Raw genomic sequence first — 20,423 nt, 5'->3', positions numbered from 1 at the left:
TAATGCAGTAGATTCACTAGAAATAGGTGAAGGATTTTGCAAATGGCAATTCATTTAATCAAAATGATCCTCTTTCAGTTTTTTTTAAGGAGAAAAAACCATGGGGGCAACTTGCATGTTTTCCTTTTACACGTAAGCCCTTAAAAATAAGACTGGAAATAAGCTGCCGCTTTTGCACTGAAAACGGACACATTCCAAAACATTGTCTTGAAATCAAAGCCTCTTATATTGTGATAACGCTTCTTAAGAAGATGATGTCGGCAGGTGACTAAACAGCTCCAGCCAGATACTTGAATTAAATCTCATTTAGTCCAGAGAGACCAAAGCTTCCCCCACCTCCTGTCGTGAAAGCGGTTTTGTAAAAAGGGAGGAGAGGACAGTCAATCTGAGCACCCCGCCCCTGAGCTTTCAGGAATATTGGGAATGATGGTTGTTGCGGATTTTCTGGGCTGTATAGCTGTGGTCTTGGCATTGTAATTCCTGACATTTCGGCAGCAGCTGTGGCTGGCATCTTCAGAGGCTATACAGCCCGGAAAAATCCGCAACAACGATCATTCTCTGGCCATGAAAGCCTTCGACAATATAATATTGGGAATGTTTAGTTTGGAGAAGAGGAGGTTGAGGGGGGACATGATTGCTCTCTTTAAATATTTGAAAGGCTGTCATTTGGAGGAGGTGCATGGAGCTGTTCCAGTTGGCAGCAGAGGGTAGGACGCGAAGCAATGGGCTTAAATTACATGTACAAAGGTTCCGGCTGGATATTAGGAAAAACTTTTTCACGGTCAGAGTAGTTCAAAAGTGGAATCAGCTGCCTGGGGAGGTGGTGAGCTCCCCCTCACTGGCAGTTTTCAAGAAGAGGCTGGATGAATACTTGTCAGAGATGCTTTAGGCTGATCCTGCACTGGGCAGGGGGTTGGACTAGAAGGTCTGTATGGCCCCTTCCAGCTCTGGAATGCTGTGATTTAGGCAGCCATCAGTGGTTTCAAACAGGGCAGCTGCTGTCCGACGACGAGGCCACAGCCGGGACCCCACCTGGAGCTTCTTTTCAGTGGGCAAAAGTTGCTCTTCTGGGCTGCTTGTGCTGGCTATACAGCCGTGGGGGTATTCTATCACCATCTCTAGGGAGATCAGACCAGAACAGATTTATGATATTGCTTGCTGATAAAAATGAATGGGTAACATCCGAAATGGCGAAGTTCATCACTTGGGCGGCAGAGACCCTGTCAAAACCATCTATTGCTAGTTTGGTTGATGGATAAACTATAAGTACTATGTTAGGTTTTCTGTGTTAATACAGGAACAGGAAGTTACCACTAATTTTCTATTTTAATGCTATGATTTTAATTATTATGTATTTTAATTTTAAATGGACATTTTATGGGTTTTAATTGGTATTGATATTGTTGGCATTGTGGTTTTCTCCTGGTGCCGTTTGCTAAGGCTATGAGCTGATGCAAAGGTGATGATGATGATGACGATGATGATGATGATGATGATACTGCCTTGGGAAGCTGAGTGGCCTCCTCTGGGAAATGATTCAAGATTTGTGTTTTTAGATGTACCACTTGGACCACCACGAGGAGGTGAAGGAATTAAATGGAACAGAGCAACAGATGGGCTAAGATGTGAACCTCTTTATACTGTAAGCACAGTTAGAGTATCTCCAAGTTGACAAATGTCTTCAAGGCTTGTCCGACTTCATTCACAGATCACACCCTCAGGATTTCTTTCGATCAAGGCTTTCACACTCAGGCAATCTCAGAGCACAGACAATCCTGTGCAGGATTACTCCAGTCTAAGCTCTCTGATTTCAATGGGCTTACACCAGAGTAATTATGCAGAGTGTTGTACTGCAAGGTACACAGAGTCTCTACTTCAGAGGCTGAAAATACATTTCACTAAATGTAAATAATAAAAAGAGCTTACTGAGGAGAGGTGCATTGCTAGGGAATGAAACAGTGCCCTGATTTCGCCCTGGAGTCTCCAGATCTTCCACTGCAGAAGGACATAATTGAATCAGCTCTTTACTTGGCACCTGAGCAGCAAAATAAAATGGAGAAAAATGGACACCATTCAAGCACATCGTAGAAAACATTGGCACCAAAGACAGAGCTAGGGGAACAGGCACTCGCTCTTTGAGAGGGCTTGGTTTACAAGTAATAGATAAGCTGCAAGGGGCAGTGCTTTGAATTTGCCAAATATTTACAATTTTTTCCAATCTTTTAGATTATTTAACCCATTAAAGACAGCAGACTTAACTTGAATTTTCTCAATGCTGGATCGTGGTCTAAAGTAGAGATGGGCACAAACAGGAAAAAAATGAACACGATGTTCGTTGTTCGTTGTCATCCATGAACAGGGATTCACGAACATCGACGGACATGACATGTTCATGAACATGTTTGTAGTTGGAGGTTCGTGGGAGCCAGAATGGCCCCCTTGGGACTTAGCTGAACTTGAGCCGGGGAAAGGAGAGTCCATGGGTCTCCCCCTTTCATGTCATTTTCTCTTCACAGTAGCAAAAACTGGACTGTCTGCTGGAAGCTAATTTGAGGGGTTACAAACTGACCTTCCCAATGTCCAATACCCACCAAATTTGTAGGAGAAACAGTCCTCACTGTCCTCTGAAAAAAACCCAAGTTTCAGAGAGATTGCACCCCGAGAAAGGCATGATCCATGGGTCTCCCCCTCTCATGTCATTTTCTCTTCACAGTGGCAAAAACTGGACTGTCTGCTGGAAGCTAATTTGAGGGGTTACAAACTGACCTTCCCAATGTCCAATACCCACCAAATTTGCAGAGGACATAGTCCTCACTGTCCTCTGAAGTCCCCCCAAGTTTCAGAGAGATTGGATCCTCGGAAAGCCATGATCCATGGGTCCCTCCCTTTCCTGTCATTTTCTTTTCACAGTAGAAAAAACTGGACTGTCTGCTAGAAGCTACTTTGAGGGGTTACAAGCCAGAAGGAAAGCCAGAAGGAGTTCAGACAGAGTTCAGACAGTCCATGCCTATGTTGCCAGGGGAAATGATTGAAAGGAGCCAGACTGTCTGGCTTTATGAACGGCTGACGAACGCCATGAAGAGGGCTTGGAACGAACACATGTTTGCCGGGAACAGGGCCTCACGAACAGCTTGCTTGCGGACAGTGGATTGGGCTGTTCGTGGCTTTTTTGTTTGTTTGTATTGCTGTTCGTGCCCATCTCTAGTCTAAAGATGCTGACTGATAAAGCTCCTTGAAGGGCTGCTGAGGAGGAGGAGGAGGCACCCACGAGTCATGGCTGGCAGATTCAACTTGAGGCTGTTTGCAATCATGTGGGGAAACTCAGGCAGGTCTATTTTAAGGTAGCATGTGCCCAGGAAACATTACAGTACAAAAGAAATTATTTCATGCTAGTAAATCTGTGAAAGTACATTAATATGAGCCATCAATTTTGCAGAGCTGTTACCATTTGCTAAGGAATATTTTGTCCCTAAGCAGCAGCAGCAGCAACAGCAGCAAGGGAGATCCAATTCAGTGACCGGTTTCCTCAACAGTAACACTTTTTGGATCCTACCATATTACTGATACTCACATTACTGCAGGTTACTGTTATAACTGGGGAAGAAGACTTCCTCATAAGATCTGATGGACTTAACTCCCCAAGAGGTGGAGATGTATGTAATCTATATCAAAACAAAAGGAAGTACTAAATACTTATCGTAAATCCTTCAACAGAAGTGTGGCATTTTATTCTAAAACCAATGCTTGAGTATTTTTATTTATTTACCCTCTTTTTTCACTGAGAGTCAAGGTGGATTACAAAATATTTAAAAAAATTCAATCTAGCAGCATAAGACAATAAAAAATACAACTTAGATCACACAATTAGAAACAAAGCAAACAGAAACCCATCTGGCATGTCATATTATAAACAAAGGTAGAGGACAATGCATAAAAGCAAGATGACGTGTACAATAAACGCTGCAATAGACTACAATCAGCTTCTTAGAAGCCATGATAAATTTAAATCCAGCCTTTAGAAATCCTAATTGTAGTATTGCCAGTCCCAACACGTTGTTCAGAGAAGCCGTATCACACTCAGTTGTAGGAGATCCTTAAATTCAGACTGAACAATCAAACGGCTGCTTGGCATAAGAGGGGGAAATGCTGACTTGATTATCTAAGACAGAACTCTACAGCTCACTGTCATTATGGCAGTACGTTAATGGCAAAGCGAAAAGAGATCTACATCGGATAATGGCGTCAAGCAATGAACTGGCACCTGCCCTTTAAGACAGAAGTCCTCATGTACGTGAAGAACTTTTGAAAACAAAGACAGAACAATGAAGACGAGAGAAAGCCATCTATTAGTAGTATATGAGAGAAATATATTGTGGATGTGAAGGCTTTTTAAAAAAGCACTACTCTTTAGCTTCTGTTAGAATGGACCACTGGTTACTCACCATGAAGGGTCCTTCTACTCTGAGGACATCTTGAGATAGGTGAGTCCCACTTTCTATTCGGGGAGGCAAGACTAATTTGGACTTCCTGTCTTCCAGTAGGTGTCACCCTTCCCTGCAGTTTGGTGACTCCGAAAGCAGTAAAGAGCTTAGAACGGGAAGTAAAGAACAATTACATGCAAGATTCTAACAAGAACAGATTAATCTGGAAGAAGAGGAAGTATAGTGAACAGATAAGAGGCAATGCTGCAGTTGAAGCTGACATTGACGGTGACTTCGGGAGGGGCAAGATGTTCTCCAGTCCTCAAAGGAGAAGGACCCCTCACAGCGAGTAACCAGCGGTCTTTCTCCTTCTGAGGCGGAGGATATCTTAAGATGGGACCTCCCACAGCAGCGTCCCATTCTTCAGGTGGGTCTTCATCACCTGGTCGTAAGATGTGTGTAATACTCTTCTGCCAAGCGCTGCATCGGCTGAGTTGTAAGTGTTCAGCTTACCATGTTTAATAAAAGTAGATACAGGCAACCAAGTAGCTGCCTTGCAAACCAGTTTGGTGTAGTGGTTAAGAGCGAAGGATTCTAATCTGGAGAACTGGGTTTGATCCCCCACTCCTCCACTTGAAGGCAGCTGGGTGACCTTGGGTCAGTTACAGCTCTCTGGAGCTCTCTCAGCCCCATCCACCTCACAGGGTGTTTTGTTGTGGGGATAATGACATACTTTGTAAACCGCTCTGAGTGGGTGTTAAGTCATCCTGAAGGGCAGTATATAAATCAAATGTTGTTGCTGTTGTTGTTGTTGTTATCTTTGTAGCATGTCTGGCAACGCTGCTCTAGTTGCGGCACTTCATATTGAGTGAGCAGTAATCCCAGGTGGTAAGTCTAATTTTTTGAATTTTATGTGCATTTATGATGCTTTTAGAGTACATCTTGTGTCCTGAATACGTCATGTTTCTTCTTTAGGATGAGAAGTATTGGGGCAACTGATAGTAGAGTAATTCCTGTGATCTGTGGAAGGAAGAGATCACCTTTGGTAAGAAGGTAGAGTCTGTTCTCAGGACCACGTTGTCCTTGTGTAAGATATATAGCTCGAGCTAATTGACAAGGCATCTGGTTCCGATTCCCTTCTTGCAGATGTAACTGCAGTAAGGAACAAAGTTTTTGTCCTCAGAGGAATTTCTATGATAGGCTCAAAGGAATAAGAGCAGGCAGAGCTGTATGCAATTTCCAAGTCAGAAATCCGTAAACGTGTGGCGGATCCTTCAGAGTATCACACTTGAAGGAGCTGTGTGTGTGGGGTGTCTGGACAGTCACAACCCCTGGTAGCATGGCAGCACTGTTGTTAAGACTGTGACCTGATGTCTTAAGGTTGAGGCTCTGAGACTGCTTGCATGTCTGACCTGTAGGAAGGATAGAATGGATCTAATCTTGGGTTTCGTGACCTTAACCCCTTTTTATTTATTTATTTGCACCTCCTGCGAAGGCTTTCCATGATGCATTATATATATCCTGGTAGTGGACTGTCTCCTAGAGGCCAGATGCACATCAATTACTTCTTGAGACTAGCCTGGTTGGGAGAAGTCGCCTGCTCACTCTCCATGCGGTTTGCTGAACTGGCCCTTGCTGGAGTATATCTGAAGACATTGGAGGGTCAGTGGTGAAGTGTTGACAGCTGCTGAAGAGCAGAGAACCACGGGTGCCAGGATCAGTAGGATGATTTCTACTTTTTCTTTCTGATCTTCCTGATTAGTTTCGGGAGAATCGGCATGGATAGAAGGCAAATTGCAGAACACGTGGCCCCGGTTACTTCAGCCTCTGGATGGAAGCACCTGGTGAAATATGTGACCACTTAATTAGTCGACACATTGTCTGTTCTGATTAGAACATGTTGGTCTGGTATTCGTGTCTGAAGCATAAAAGGGCTCGATAAATTGCCTGGAGCTCCAGTAGGTTGACAGGGGAGCTCATCTCGCTGCTGGATCATCGACCTTGCACCAGTGGCTATTCTAGTGCTGCTCTCCGTTTGGGCAGATTAGTCTCTGTGGTCACCTCTTTCAATTCTGGACTGCAGTATTGCTTTCCTTGCAGAAGGTTGGCCATCCTTGCCTGCCGGATGAGACTGTTTCCCCTTTTTTACTGTCAAGGGGCCCCAGATGGAAAGATCTTTCTTCTTCATAATTTGTAGTTGTAAGAGACTCAGAAGTCACTGTAAGGGCCCTGTATGCAGTTAACCCTACTGGATGGCGACGATACTCGGAATGAGTAGAACCAACAATTCCACAAGTGTCATCAATAAGTACCTGGCCTTGATGATCGCTTGTGACATCTCCTTTCTCTTCTTTGCCTGTTTCGGTTAGGAAGAGAGAATTGCGTGTTGCGTCTAATAGAGCTCCCAGATCTTCTACTCACTGTTTGGATTGTAAGGAACTTCCGCTTAAGTTGATTAGGAACCTTAAGTTTGTAGACATGCAGAGTTTGACCTGATCCAAGTTGTCCAGATAAGGGTGTACATGAATGCTTTTCTCTCTTAGCATGACAACCAGGTTGATCAAGATCTTCACGAAGGCCCTCCATGCCATGGAGTGACCAAATGGCAATGCTCGGAACTGTGGATGGAGCCCCCTGTGCAGAAAAGGAGGAATATTTTTGTGCCTGGAAAGAATTGGAATGTGAAGTAAGGTACTCCTCAGGTATTGTTTTGCTCTGAGATCCAGAACAGCAGAAGCCTTGAGCCAAACCCGGGACCCTCTGTGTGCAAGGCAGGTCCGCCACTGAGCCACGGGCCCTCCATTGCAGGGATTCTGGGATGGATCTCATTGTCTCCCATCGAGGTGCCTCAGTTTGATAAACTTGTTGATTTATACTAAGTCTAGTATTGCCCTCCAATTCCATTCTCTTTTGGCACTGTGAAGAACATGGAGTATACTCCTTTTTCCCTTGTCCCAGGGGAATGAAGGCATGGGAAAGCAGGGATGCACTAACCTGTGACAGGAGTGTTGTCTACCTGGACTGAAGGATTCAGAGTCTCTGTGAAGTCACAGCAAACAGTCACTATGAAACACGCAGATATCTGAAGAAATAAACTGAACTCACAACTAGAGATGGGCATGAACAGCAATACGTACTAAAAAAACCCACGAACAGCCTAATCTGCTGTTCACGAACAAGCTGTTCATCATGAGGCCCCGTTCTAAACAAACAGGTGGTCCTTGCAAGCCTTGTTCATTGTTGTTCGTCAAGCCAGACAGTCTGGCACCTGCAATCAATTCCCATGGCAACGCAGGCAGAGATTGTCTGAACTCTGTCTGAACTCCTCCTGTTGCCCTGGAAACCCCAATCTAAGCCCAATTTAGTTTGATAGGCAGGTCTTCCTCCCAAGTGTGGACTGGAGCTCCAAATTTGTTACAAGAGGAAAAGACCAGGGGGGAGGGGGCTTCCAGCTCTGGCTTTCAGGGAGAGACAGCTGCTGTTAGAGAGACAGGGTGAGTGCATTGGAGCTTGAATTTTCTTTGTGTGTGGTGCGGTAGGGATCTACCCCTTCAAGTTCCAGGGCTGCTGCCAGGCTCTGGGGCCAAGCTATTATTTATTATTGGTACCTTTCCTGCTGCCTGCTCAGGTAGGGTTTCTGGGAGTGGTGCGGTAGGGATCTTGATGGCTGGAGGAGAGCCTGCTGGCCCCAACGAACAACGAACATGTTCGTGACAGGATCATGTTAGTTAGTGTTAGTTGTTCATTGTTCGTGGATGGCAACGAACAACGAACACCATGTTCATTTTTTTCCTGTTCGTGTCCATGTCTACTCACGACTACTCTGAGCAAATAAATGTTAGTTCTTAAGAAGCCAGTGGGCTTTTATCTTTTCCTACAAAGATGTTCACTGGCCTCAAACACTTTGGCCCTTTATGTCCCAGGATAGAGTTTCATGCTTCCTTCAAGGGCATGGTAGAAAAGTCATAATAATTTGTTGAGCAACAGCTTTAAGAAAAAAATTGCAGCAGAGGAGTTCTGGTTCTCACATAGGCTAACAGTTTATAGTATTTGCTGTCTACGAGGACTGGAATAGAGATGAGATGCTATTTAATCTGCAGGTCATCAACAACAATAGTGATGACCACAGGGATGAAGAATAAATTTGCCAAGGGTGACAGCAGGCGCCCTGCCAGTAGCCAAAGGCACCCTTTCTGAGTAGAAGGGCTGTGGTGGAGTATACGTAGATCCCAGCTTCTATCCCCAGTGGGGACTCCAAGTGGATACAACACTTCATTCCTTCCCATTCTGTCCACACAGAAGACCCCTCAAGGCAGGCCAGGCCTAGAGAGTGAACAGGCCCACGGCCATAGGCAAGCCTCCCAGGCAGCGTGGCAACAGAAGCTGGAGCTCCCAGATTCCCACCACTACACTGAACTGGCTCCTGTTAGAAAGGGTGTCCTAGTGGAATGGTCGCAGGGACAGGCTGAACACAATGGCAAGAAGAGCTCTCTCCCAGCAGGGGCAATTGTAATGCCATGGAGTCTGTTTCATGTTTTATGTTGGTCCCAGGATACTAAAATCTGGAGCAGTTGCCCTCCAGTCCAGGGTTTACTCCAGTCTACAAGAGCCAGCTGAAGGACTGCTAGGAGAGGCCTGTGCTAGGACTTGGGCTCTTCTTTGTTTCTGCTGAATAAGGTACCCAGTGCTGATTAACAAGGAATTGAGAACCTTGGGGTGTGCTGGCCCCATTCCCTGGGGGGAAGGGAAGTGTGGACACATATGGAGCCAAGAGGAAGGCGAAACTTCACTGACTGCATAAGTTTCAGATTCTCCTTGAGAGGTATCACTCTGTCCTTTTTTTTTTTTTTGCATAGGTGTCCTCTCTAGCTGCCTTAACAGGCCAGCCAGGATTCCCTTTGTATGAAAATTGCTCCTTCTACAACCTCCATCTGGGGGGAAGGGCTGAAAGAAGAACTGGAGGGAGACCTGCCTCTTCCCCTAGTGCACCAGCAATGAATTTGGCAATCTCTTCTCATAGTAAGTAATCAAGTTTAGGAGATCTGGGGACAGCATCACCGTTCCTGGCCCAGGCACATTACTCATGAGTAGACCATTATCAGTGCTGGACCCTGGGGATGTCACTATTGTTGGTTCGCCAGACTGTTTGGCGGGCTCTTGCTGGGTCCTGCACCCATTGATTGGCTTTTGGGGTGTGAGAAACCACTCTGCAGCCACCTCCCTGTCTGCTGGCAAGGTTGCCAGCTTTGGCAAGGCCAGAAATGGCTGCTGTGTAAAACTGTTATCTGTAAGGAGCTGCCAAGTAACCTTCAAAAGACTCCACTGTTAGTAATAGCTTTATTGAAAAGTTGCTAGTCTCAGGATCTTACTTGGGCTTTGTCAGGAATGAGGGTACAAGCAGGTATCAAGCATATATATCATTCAAAAGCTAACACACACACCCCTTGGCTAATCCCCCCCCCTTTTCCTAAAGGCTGGCTAATTCCACTGGGAGCTATCTATGCAGGGGATGACACACAGGGCTTCAGGGTTATGTAGGCCTCCCTTCCATTAGCCCAGATGCTCTTATGTAGACCTCCTTTCTGTTAGCTATTATTTTCCTCTGCTGTGCATTGAAGGCTAGCCATTTCCTACCTCACAAAACAGAGGATAATCGAGAGGAAGCCCAGTCGTCCTCCACTGCTCTGTGCTGGACTCAGCTATTTCTTCCCTCACCACCTGTCTCAGAGCAGCTACGAAGTCAGTGGGCATAGCCAAGGAAGCCAGACCAGGTGCGTTACTCGCGGTCCGTCGACTGGCAGAGCTTGGTGGTGAAGATGACTGTGGCGCCTCTGAGTGGGCCATTTTGGCCTCGAATGTTCTGTGCCGCTTGGACTGATCAACAGATGCAGCTGGAGGCACTTTGTGATCTTCTCCCCCCTGTGCAGAAAATGGGACTGCACCAGCTAGGTTCTGTGTGGCTGCTACGCCGCCTCTGAGCGGAAAAGTGTCAGCTAGGCTGTGGGGCTGCCATGCTGTCTGAGGCTGTCTGTGCGCCAGCTAGGCTCTGTGTGGCTGCCACGCTGCCTCTGAGGGGAAAGGCATCGGCTAGGCCGTGAGTGGCTGCCATGCAGCTGCTGGAAGAAGCAGCACCAGGTAGGGCTCTGGAGGCTGCTGCGCTGTGAGTGCCTCCAGTACTGTGACGCCTCTTTTTGGCGTGCTTCAGGGGCTTTGTGGTCTCTGGCTTCGAAGTAGGATGGGCATGGGTAGGCCGAACCACCTCACAATCCAGTCCATTTTTCGTCCCCGGATCAACAGGTGTGGCCCCCAGCTCACCCTCAAACAAGAAGCCATCTTTCATTGTGGCCTCCATGCAGGCCTGAGGCAATCCGGATGCTGGAATTCTAAAATGGCTGCCATGGCAGCCAAAGAGAGAGGGAAAAGGAGACAAATGCTGAAAGTTTTTTCCCCACAGTTAACCTCACTGTATGGGAGAGCGTAGGAGAAGGAAAAATTAGGAGCCGGCCACGGCCAAGGAAGAGGTAAGACGAATAAGAGGCTTCCCTGAGGGAGGTCAGGAAGAAAGGAGGGAAGGGTAATGGCTGCAACTGAAAAGAGTGGGAACAATTTTAGGAGAACTCCCTGCAGCTAGCCGCACTGCTGGGGGAGTGAGAAAACACGTATTTAAGAGAAGGGACTGTCGGAGAAGAGAGTTGACTGTGTTGAAAGGTAGAAAGAAGGAAAAGTATACAGTAGTCCGAGGCAGAAGCCTAAGACGCTGCTCTCCCTATCGAGGCAGGAACAAAACTGAAGGGAAGACAGGAAGTCTAAATTAGTCCTGAGTCCAGTAGCACTTTTAAGACTAACCAACTTTATTGTAGCATACGCTTTTGAGAACCACAGCTCTCTTTGTCAGATGAGACGTCAGATTTAGCAACTACAGACTAACACGGCTAACTCTGCTGGATCTATGACAAATTAGTCCTGCCTTCCTAAATAGAGGGTGGGAATCACCCACCTCAAGATGACTTCTGCCTCAGAGGGAGAAACTTTGTTTCAGCAACATTTAAATTATAGTTACCTTTGCAAATCTAAGACTTCATTTGCAATCTCTGTTCCTATGCTTCCAGCCCCAAGCACAGTTTCCGTAGACATCCCCGGTACACCAAGAAATGATGGCTTTGGCATGTCTACATTTGAGGAAAGAAAAACTTTAGACTATTTGCTATATGGACAGTTTTAACTCATGTCTTTTCTTTGATTGTATTAAAAATGACTGGAATAGGATCTTGTCCTTTCAGTTTCCATTATATATATTTAACTGTTTACATAATTTCATTTGCCCTGTTTATAACTAATTTCATTGAGTTTATCATTCACTGCATTAGCCCTGTGCCATGGCATATCATTACCACAGATTTTTGCAAAATATAATTCCTGTTCCATCATTCCTCCCACCCTATGGCAGTAACCACAGCAATAATGATAAATTGCTTTCATCCAAGAATTCTAATCTACAGAGCGGATTCAGAAAAATGAAAAGAACAAATGCATCAATTCAAGCGGACTCTGAACAAAACATGTACATTGCAGAGATGTGATAATTTCATACTGCCTTGAAGTGATAGGTTGTGGCCTTTCCCCTCCAAATTAGAGATGTCTATTAGACAACATTAGATCTATTTATCGCACGTACAGTCCAATCCTAAGGAGAGTTACTCGAAGTCAATGGGCTTAGACTGGAGTAACTCTGTTTAGGATTGCACTGTTAGTATCTGAAGAAAAAGATGAGATCAACATTGTAGCAATAAGGCCACAACCAATGAGACTGTACGGTTTTATTAAAAATGGATTCTATTTTCTGATTTATAACCTATGAACATAGCAATGCTGACTGTTCCACAGTGATATTTTGATAAACAAATAAATGAGTTCTGGGAAGACGTGACACTGCAGCCTGCAGCCTGTTAGGGTGCTGTTTTGCTGAAATTCTGTTAAGAGTTTGGAAGTCTTGGTGAATCTTGGTCTTATACTGGAGAAACAGGTGAAAGGAGAAATGCTTTTTTCATTTCGAGATCCAATTCAAGGTGTTGATGCTCACATTTAAAGCCCTTCATGACTTGAAGGACTGTAGCGTTGTCTTTCCCAGCAGGGCCTGCTGTCCCCCTTGTCCAAGGAACGTTCCATGATGGTCTGGGCTCAAGCCTTTTCAGAGGCTGCCCCACGCCTCTGGAACAGCTCCCTGGAAAAGGTCGATAGGGGTCCTGCCCTCCTGGCTTACCAGCGGGTCTGTACGACAGAGTCATGCCAAAGAGTTATAGGGGCAGCCTGAACCTTGGGCAACGAGGAGAATACCCTGCTAGAAGGGGGGTGTTGTTTTTAGTTTGTTTTCTTTTTTTAAAAAATATTTTTATTGTTTTTCACATATATATATAGACGAGACATCATTAGGCTTGCCTATATCCATTATCTGGTTCTTCACCTCCTGTATTTCGTCCTACGACACCATTAACTGAGAATTCTATTGTATCATATACTATTACCCTTAGTATTATATTACATTTAATCATTATATTTATTTGTCATCCATTTGTAGAAGGGATCCCATGGTGCGGAAAAATCTTCTTCCATTTGCCCTTTCATTAGAGAAGTTAATTTGTCCATTTCCGCAGTTTCCATTACTTTCACTATTAACTCTTCTTTCACTAACAACTCTTCTTTGTTGTTTCCAGTAAGTTGCTAATAAAATTCTAGCCGCCGTTACTATATGAATTGTCAAATGTCTTTGCTCCTTGCTCATATCTGGCATACAATTTAATTAAAAAGTTTCTGGTTTGAGAGGAATTGATATTAGTTTGTGTACCATTATCCAGTATCTATGCACCTCTTTACAGGACCACCACATATGAAAGAACGTCCCTGTACATTTTTTACATTTCCAGCACTCATTTGACATATTTTTAAACATTTTAGGCAATCTATCTGGTGTTAGGTACCATCTATGAAACATCTTATATAAGTTCTCTTTAAACGTTGCAGATTTAGTTATTTTAATATTTACTTTCCATATCTTATTCCACAGCGCCGGGTCAATATTATTACCTAAATTCCGTGCCCATAAAGTTTTACATTTCTCTACCCCTTCATTTTCTTTCCATTGCATTAGGAAGATATACATTTTCTTAATCAACTTTTCATCAGAATCACGTAGCAGTTTTTCAAAATCTTTTTGTTCTAGATAGAAACCCCCCATTTTTTAATCTTTGTTATATCTGGATTCAATCTGTACTCTTGACCGCCAGTCGAAATTAATATCTTGGTTTAGCAATTCCTCTTTCGTTTTTACTATTCCTTTGTCATCTAACAATTCTTTATATCTAATAATCTTATTTGCAGAATGTACATTTGGTTGTGTAAATGCCTCTAATGGGGAGACCCATTGAGGGGTCTTCACATATATTTGCAGTAAGATTCTTTCCCATGTTGTTATAAGGGATTTCCTTATCAGGTGATTTTTGAAATATTTATGTCCAGCTGTCTTCCCATACTATATAAATGCATGCCATACTAACTGCAGATCATGACCTTCAAGGCCTAACAGTCTTGGATTTTCCAATAGGATCCAATCTCTCATCCAAACTAGACAGCACGCTTGGTAATAAGCTTCCCAGTCTGGTAGTGCAAAGCCCGCATTCTCTTTCAAGCCTTGAAGTGTTTTCAATTTAATTCTTGGTTTTTTTCCTTGCCAGATAAACTTACTAAAACTTCTATTTAATTCTTCAAAATAAGATTTGTTAATACTTATCAGGATGGTTTGATACAAAAATATTTTACATGGTAGCATATTCATTTTAATAGTTGCAATCCCTCCCAACAATGAAAGTTGTAATCTTTTCCATCTCTCCAAGTCTCCTTTTATTTCTTGTAGTAGCTTCACATAATTGTCTTTCATTAGTGAACTACATTTGGATGTCAAATGTATCCCAAGATATTTTACTTTTTTTCCTAGTTGAAATCCTATCATTCTAGTCAATTCTATTTTTTGTTGTGTGGTCATATTTTTCGTTATCATTTTTGTTTTTTGGTAGTTAATCTTCATTCCTGCCATTGATCCATAGTCTTTTATTTGTTTTATTAGTTGTTGTATTGGTTCTAGCAGTTGTTCTAGTATGGATAGTAGACCATCTGCAAATGCTTGTAGTTTATATCTATGTCCTCTAATCGTTCCCTTTATTATAGAGTCTTTCCTTATAGCTCTTGCCAATATTTCTTGCATTAAAATAAATATTAATGGTGAGAGTGGACAATCTTGTCTTGGCCCTTTTTCTATTGAGATTGATTCTGTCAAGTCATCATTCAAAATTATTTTTGCTTTCTGTTTCTTTTATATAGCTTCAATTGCTTTTATAAATTTCATTCCAAAGTCCATTTCTTTCATCTGTTCAATAAAAAAAACGCCAATTAACATTATCAAATGCTTTTTCAGCATCTAAGAATATCATCACCGGGTGCGCCTCATAATATTCTAATAAGTTTAGAGCAATTCTAATATTATTTCCCAATTGTTTTTTAGGGAGGAAGCCTGTCTGATGCTGGGGTATCTTATCAAGTAATATTTTTTTCAGTCTTGCAGCTAATATTGTAGCAAATATTTTATAGTCGCAGTTAAGCAGGGAGATGGGTCTATAATTTTTTACTTTCTTTCGGTTCTGTTCCTTCTTTATGTATCAATGAAATCGTTGCCTTTGTCCATGATTCCGGTAGAGTTGTTTCTTCCACTGCTGTAGTAATCATATTTTTATATGGGACAATAATGATCTCTTCTAATGCTTTATAATATTCTGCTGGTAGTCCATCCAGGCCAGGAGCTTTCCCATTATTTTGCTTTTGTATTGCTTCTACTATTTCTATTGCTGTAAAAGGGTCGTTCAAACTTTTTCTTTCTTCCTCTGATATTTTAGAAAATTCTTGGTTCTTAAGATCTTTTTTGTATTTCTTTTTTCTTTTTCTTTTTTTTAATATGTATATGTATATGTGTATGTGTGTGTGTGTGTGTGTGTGTGTGTGTGTATACATACATACATACATACATACACACACATATACACATATACATATGTATGTGTGTGTATATATATATATATATATATATATATATATATATATATATATATATACACATACATACACACACACACACACACACATATATGTATGTATGTATGTATGTATGTATGTATGTATGTATGTATGTATGTATGTATGTATGTATGTATATGTATATGTCATTTTTAAACATGGATGAACATGAACTGGGTAAAGTTGACATACACAACACGTTCCTGAGCACCAACGGTTTGCTTTCTGGATCTATATATGACACTGCATTTACCAATCTCTGGGTGTCAAAGTTCATTTTTTGTATTTCTACAAATACTGGGATCTCTTTTTTGTATAGCTGTTTATAGAAGTTCTCGACTATTTTGTGTATTTCATCTTTCCGCATCTTTTCCCTCTTTGTCTCATCATATAAACAATAAAAATATCTCTTTTTCTTTTCTAAGCTTATAAGCTAGCCATCACCCTGATTTATTTGCATGTTCAAAATAGTTTTGTTTAGCAAACTTAATATTTTGCACAACCTCTTCCGTCAATAGTAAATTAATTTGGTGTAAGGCTTTAATATTGTTTCTCAGCCTTACATTTGAAGGATCTTTTTTAACGTCTTGCTCTTTTCTTTCCAAATTTCTCATTATTTCCCTGTATCGTTGTTGCTTCTCTCTTTTTCGTCTTGCCGTGTATCTTATGGCCAATCCTCTAAAGTATGCTTTACTTGCATCTCAGACAATATTCATATGTACTTCAGAGTTTTTGTTTTGCCGAAAATAATTTTTTATTATCTTCTTTAACATCATTCAGGAATTTTTTATTTTTTAGGAGCTGTATGTTCAATTTTCATCTAAATTTCCTTGTTTCTGCTATTTTCAATAGTAAGGGATTATGATCAGCATAGGTCCTTGGAAGTATACTCACATCTCTAACTTCTTGTATCAGACCTGTAGATATCCAACACATGTCAGTTCTGGACCAGGATTTGTGACAGTCTGAATAGAACGTATAGTCTTTCCCTGTTGGGTTCTTGGCTCTCCACACATCAATCAACTTATATTCTTCTGCCAATCTAAGAAAGGATCTTGGAAGAAGTCCTTTAGGGTTTTTGGATTTCTTTTTTGTTTCTGTCTAAGTCATAATCAAATACAGCATTAAAGTCTCCAATTAGACATGTCTCTATGTAATCAAATCTTGCCAAGATTTCAGTCACATTCTCATAAACTTTTCCTGATTGTCATTTGGTGCATAAATCATTGCCAATAGTCTTCTTTTCCCCCAAGAAGATTTCAACCAGTAATATTCTACCCTCTTCTGCTGAGTATATTAAAGATGGTTTCAGTTCTTTTTAAACATATACTACTATACCTCTTTTCTTAGTCGGATCTGCAGTAGAGAAGATGTCCCCAAGTTTTTTGCATTGTAGGTAACACTGTAGATAACATTGTAGATAACATTGATCTTTCTTTCTTTCTAATATGGGTTTCTTGTAGACATGTAATATCTGCATTTAGTGTTTTTAGTTGTTTGAAGGTTTTCTTTCTTTTCCATGGTGAATTTAATCCATTAATATTGGTTGGATATTTTATTATTGGTTTCTGCTCCATTATCTTTTTCCTTTGTTGGTATCATCCCTTTTTTTCCTTATTTCTCTCATTGGTTTTGGGTTCTGGTTTGTGTTCTTCTGTTTTGAAGGTCCTTCCTCTTCTTCAGATGTTGAGTAGTTTTGAAGTGGAGTTTCTTCTTCTTTTTCTACCTCTCCTTCATTTTTAGTTCTCTTTTTCTCTCCGTCTTTCCATTCTCCTCTCTTTCCATGTCTTTCCATAAAGTTTTCCATCTTATGTATCGAGTCAATCTTAAATTTTTGTCCTTCATATCAAAAGAACACTCCTTTGGGTATTAGCCATCTAAAGGGGATTGATTCTTCCTTTAATTGGGTTGTCAGGGGTGCATATTCTTTGCATTTCTCTCTTACTTTCCATGGGATTTCCTTTAGGACCCTTATCTCTTTGCCACGAATTTTCAATGGTTTATCCCGCAACATGTTCCATATACGTTCTCTAGTTGCATGCCATACAAATTTAATATGGAATACCCTGCTAGAAGGGGGGTGTTGTTTTTAGTTTGTTTTCAATGTGGTGTTTTAATGTGTTGTTTTATTAAGTTGTTTTATGTTGTTACCAACTTTGGGTGGGGAGGGGAGGGGGAAAAGAATGTTTTTGTTTTGATACAAATACTCAATAATTAACTTTAGTCCTTAATGAAAGAGCTACTCAAGGTTCACAGGGGCTAATATGTGCCTGGTGACATTTTTATTTTTCTTGTACAGGTGAATTCCTATGCCTAAAATGCTTTAGAAGGGATTTTCACTGGTTTCTTCCAATAGCGGAGCAACTTAAGTTTGAGGAAAGTTCCTTAGGTTGGAAGAAGGCCTCAAACTTTGCTCAGTGGAGTGGGAAGACATGGGGAGGTCCCACTCCAGAAATTACTGTGACTACTATTCTGGAAAAGAAATAGAGCCCTCATCAGTTCATTCATCTTTGTATCCTTGCCAGTTATATATTTATATACTTATAAATATAACTACTCTGTATCTTTTATTAGAATATACATTAAAGGCAGTGTACCAAAGCGTCACTTTCATACAATATCAGAACACTGTCTGAATTATATCCAATATTTCTAGAAAGAGTGTGCACACACTTGTGGGACTCTATCTGGAGAACCGGGTTTGATTCCCCACTCCTCTGCTTGAAGCCAGCTGGGTGACCTTGGGCTAGTCACAGCTCTTTCAGAGCTCTCTCAGCCCCACCCACCTCACAGGGTGATTACTGTTGTGGGGATAATAATGGCATACATTGTAAACCGCTCTGAGTGGGCGTTAAGTTGTCCTGAAGGGTGGTATATACATTGAATGTTATTATTCTGTTATTATTATTACTATTGTCACAACAAGAAACTTCACTTACCTTCTGAAGACAGGGAACTGCAGGGCAGCAATGCTTCTTCACCCATCTCATTATGGCCTCTAAAAAAGAATAATTAAGTTAAAGTTATTTTTTCCCCAAACACCTACAATCAAATTCTCTACGGTTTACCAAAAAGCTAGTTTTGAGGATTAGTGAAGATCAGATTCAATATATAAACTTTTGATTTTAAAAAACCCAGTGAACATTGGGGTGACAGGATGATACCTGCCTGGTCCCTAATTTGCATAGCATGAGACTTTGCAACAACCCAAGACTTGAAGACTGGAAAGGAGACCCCCTTCTTCCTCAAACCTGTGTGCACACACCTGCATGGACATTGCTTGCCAACCTTTCCTTGCACTGTGCATAAAAGTGCACAGAAAGGGAATGGCAAGGAGATGCTGACAGTGATGCGCCACCTGCTGCTCCCCTCCTTGGCGCAAAGCAAAGCCTTTTGCAAACCGAGCCCATTCCCTGGAGGTCAAGTCAGCCACTCAGTGCCATTGCCTGGGGGGCGCTGAAGACAAAATGAGCAACACGTATATTCCCCGTCCCGCCAATAGAGTGATGTCACACTATGCCACGCTAGGGCTTAATCTCTCTCCTTGGAATCTGATTGGTTGCATGCAGCGGCGGCGCCAGGGTTTTCAGTGCCCGCAGTGACTGGTGAGCCGGGCGCCCCTGTGCGCGCGCACACACAGTCACACTGGCCTGCGTGATGATGTTGCGTGTGAAGTCATCATGGGTGCACACGCGTGCCAGCCCGATCACTGCAACGGGCGGCTGGGAAGGCGCGTGGGTAGCCTCCGAGCTCTCCCGTTTGGTTGCTCTGCACCACCACAGACGCCTGCCCGCAGCTGCTGAGCCCGGCCGGGAGTGTGTGTTGGCGGCAGCAGCAACACGGGGCAGGAGGGCTGGGAGGCTGCAGCTCCGTGGCGCGCACTCCCGCGCCCTGCGCCTCCTCCGGCGCCCCCTCCACCACCCCGCGCCCTGAGGCCACCGCCTACCTGGCCTCCATGGGCGCCCCGGCCCTGGTTGCATGCAGACAGAGTTTGCCATTAAGGAAAACAAGATGCTGCCTGCTGGCCCACACAGCCTGGCATGCCTGCCTGCAGTGCTGCTGCGCAGGTCAGAACCAAAACAAAACACACAATTTTTTCAGTTGCGGGGGAGAGTTGTTATAGCTTTGTTTCCCAGTTTAGGTCCCCTGTTCCAGAAGCCACTTTAACAAACTGAATCAGTGATTTATCTGTGTGTATTTTTGGCTTGTTTCCATTTTGCACACCTCTACTGTACAGCCCTCCTATCTGAGTAAAAAGCCTTCTTGAATAATACAGTTTTGCATAGTTTATAGAAAGCCAGGAGAGTGGGAGCTTTTCTGATCACTTCAGGTATGCCATTCCATAAGGTGGGGGCCACCACAGAGAATGCATGTGTATGGACAGCTGTTGATTTGGTCATGGGCAAAGTAGCACCTGTATCAACAAAAGCATAGTGTCTAAATCACGCAAAGTGATGGTATCACTCTATTCTGCTCTGGTTAGACCTCACCTAGAGTATTGTGTTCAGTTTGGGGCACCACAATTTAAGAAGGATATAGACAAGCTGGAATGTGTCCAGAGGAGGGCAACTAAGATGGTGAGGGGTCTGGAGACCAAGTCCTGTGAGGAAAGTTTGGAGGAACTCAGAATGTTTAGCCTGGAGAGGAGACGACACAGAGGTGATATGATAACCACCTTCAAGTACTTGAAGGGCTGTCACATAGAGGATGGTGCAGAGTTGTTTTCCACTGCCCCAGAAGGTCGGACCAGAACCAATGGCTTGAAATTAAATTAAAAGAGTTTTTGGCTAAACATTAGGAAGAACTTCCTGACAGTTAGAGCGGTCCCTCAGTGGAACAGGCTTCCTCAGGAGGTGGTGGGCTCTCCTTCTTTAGAGGTTTTTA

The 20,423-nt window shown here is 42.8% G+C and overlaps 1 protein-coding gene across 7 annotated transcripts in view; it reads right to left on the bottom strand.

The window, feature by feature from the left end:
- BMAL2 (basic helix-loop-helix ARNT like 2) overlaps window positions 1-20,423 on the bottom strand; it is an 82,770-nt gene that overhangs the window by 6,914 nt on the left and 55,433 nt on the right. For all 7 annotated transcript variants that reach the window (XM_054987913.1, XM_054987918.1, XM_054987917.1 and 4 more), the window contains 4 exons: window positions 18,479-18,537; window positions 11,482-11,590; window positions 3,572-3,662; window positions 1,927-2,035 (listed from right to left, as the gene is read on the bottom strand). In XM_054987913.1, the coding sequence (XP_054843888.1) occupies window positions 1,927-2,035; window positions 3,572-3,662; window positions 11,482-11,590; window positions 18,479-18,537 (368 nt within the window). The remainder of the gene's footprint in view (window positions 1-1,926; window positions 2,036-3,571; window positions 3,663-11,481; window positions 11,591-18,478; window positions 18,538-20,423) is intronic.

Source organism: Eublepharis macularius, chromosome 9 (assembly GCF_028583425.1).
Source record: "Eublepharis macularius isolate TG4126 chromosome 9, MPM_Emac_v1.0, whole genome shotgun sequence".
Lineage (NCBI taxonomy): Eukaryota > Metazoa > Chordata > Lepidosauria > Squamata > Eublepharidae > Eublepharis > Eublepharis macularius.
Note: the sequence above shows the minus strand (reverse complement) of the source record. Positions and strands in the feature narration are given on the sequence as shown.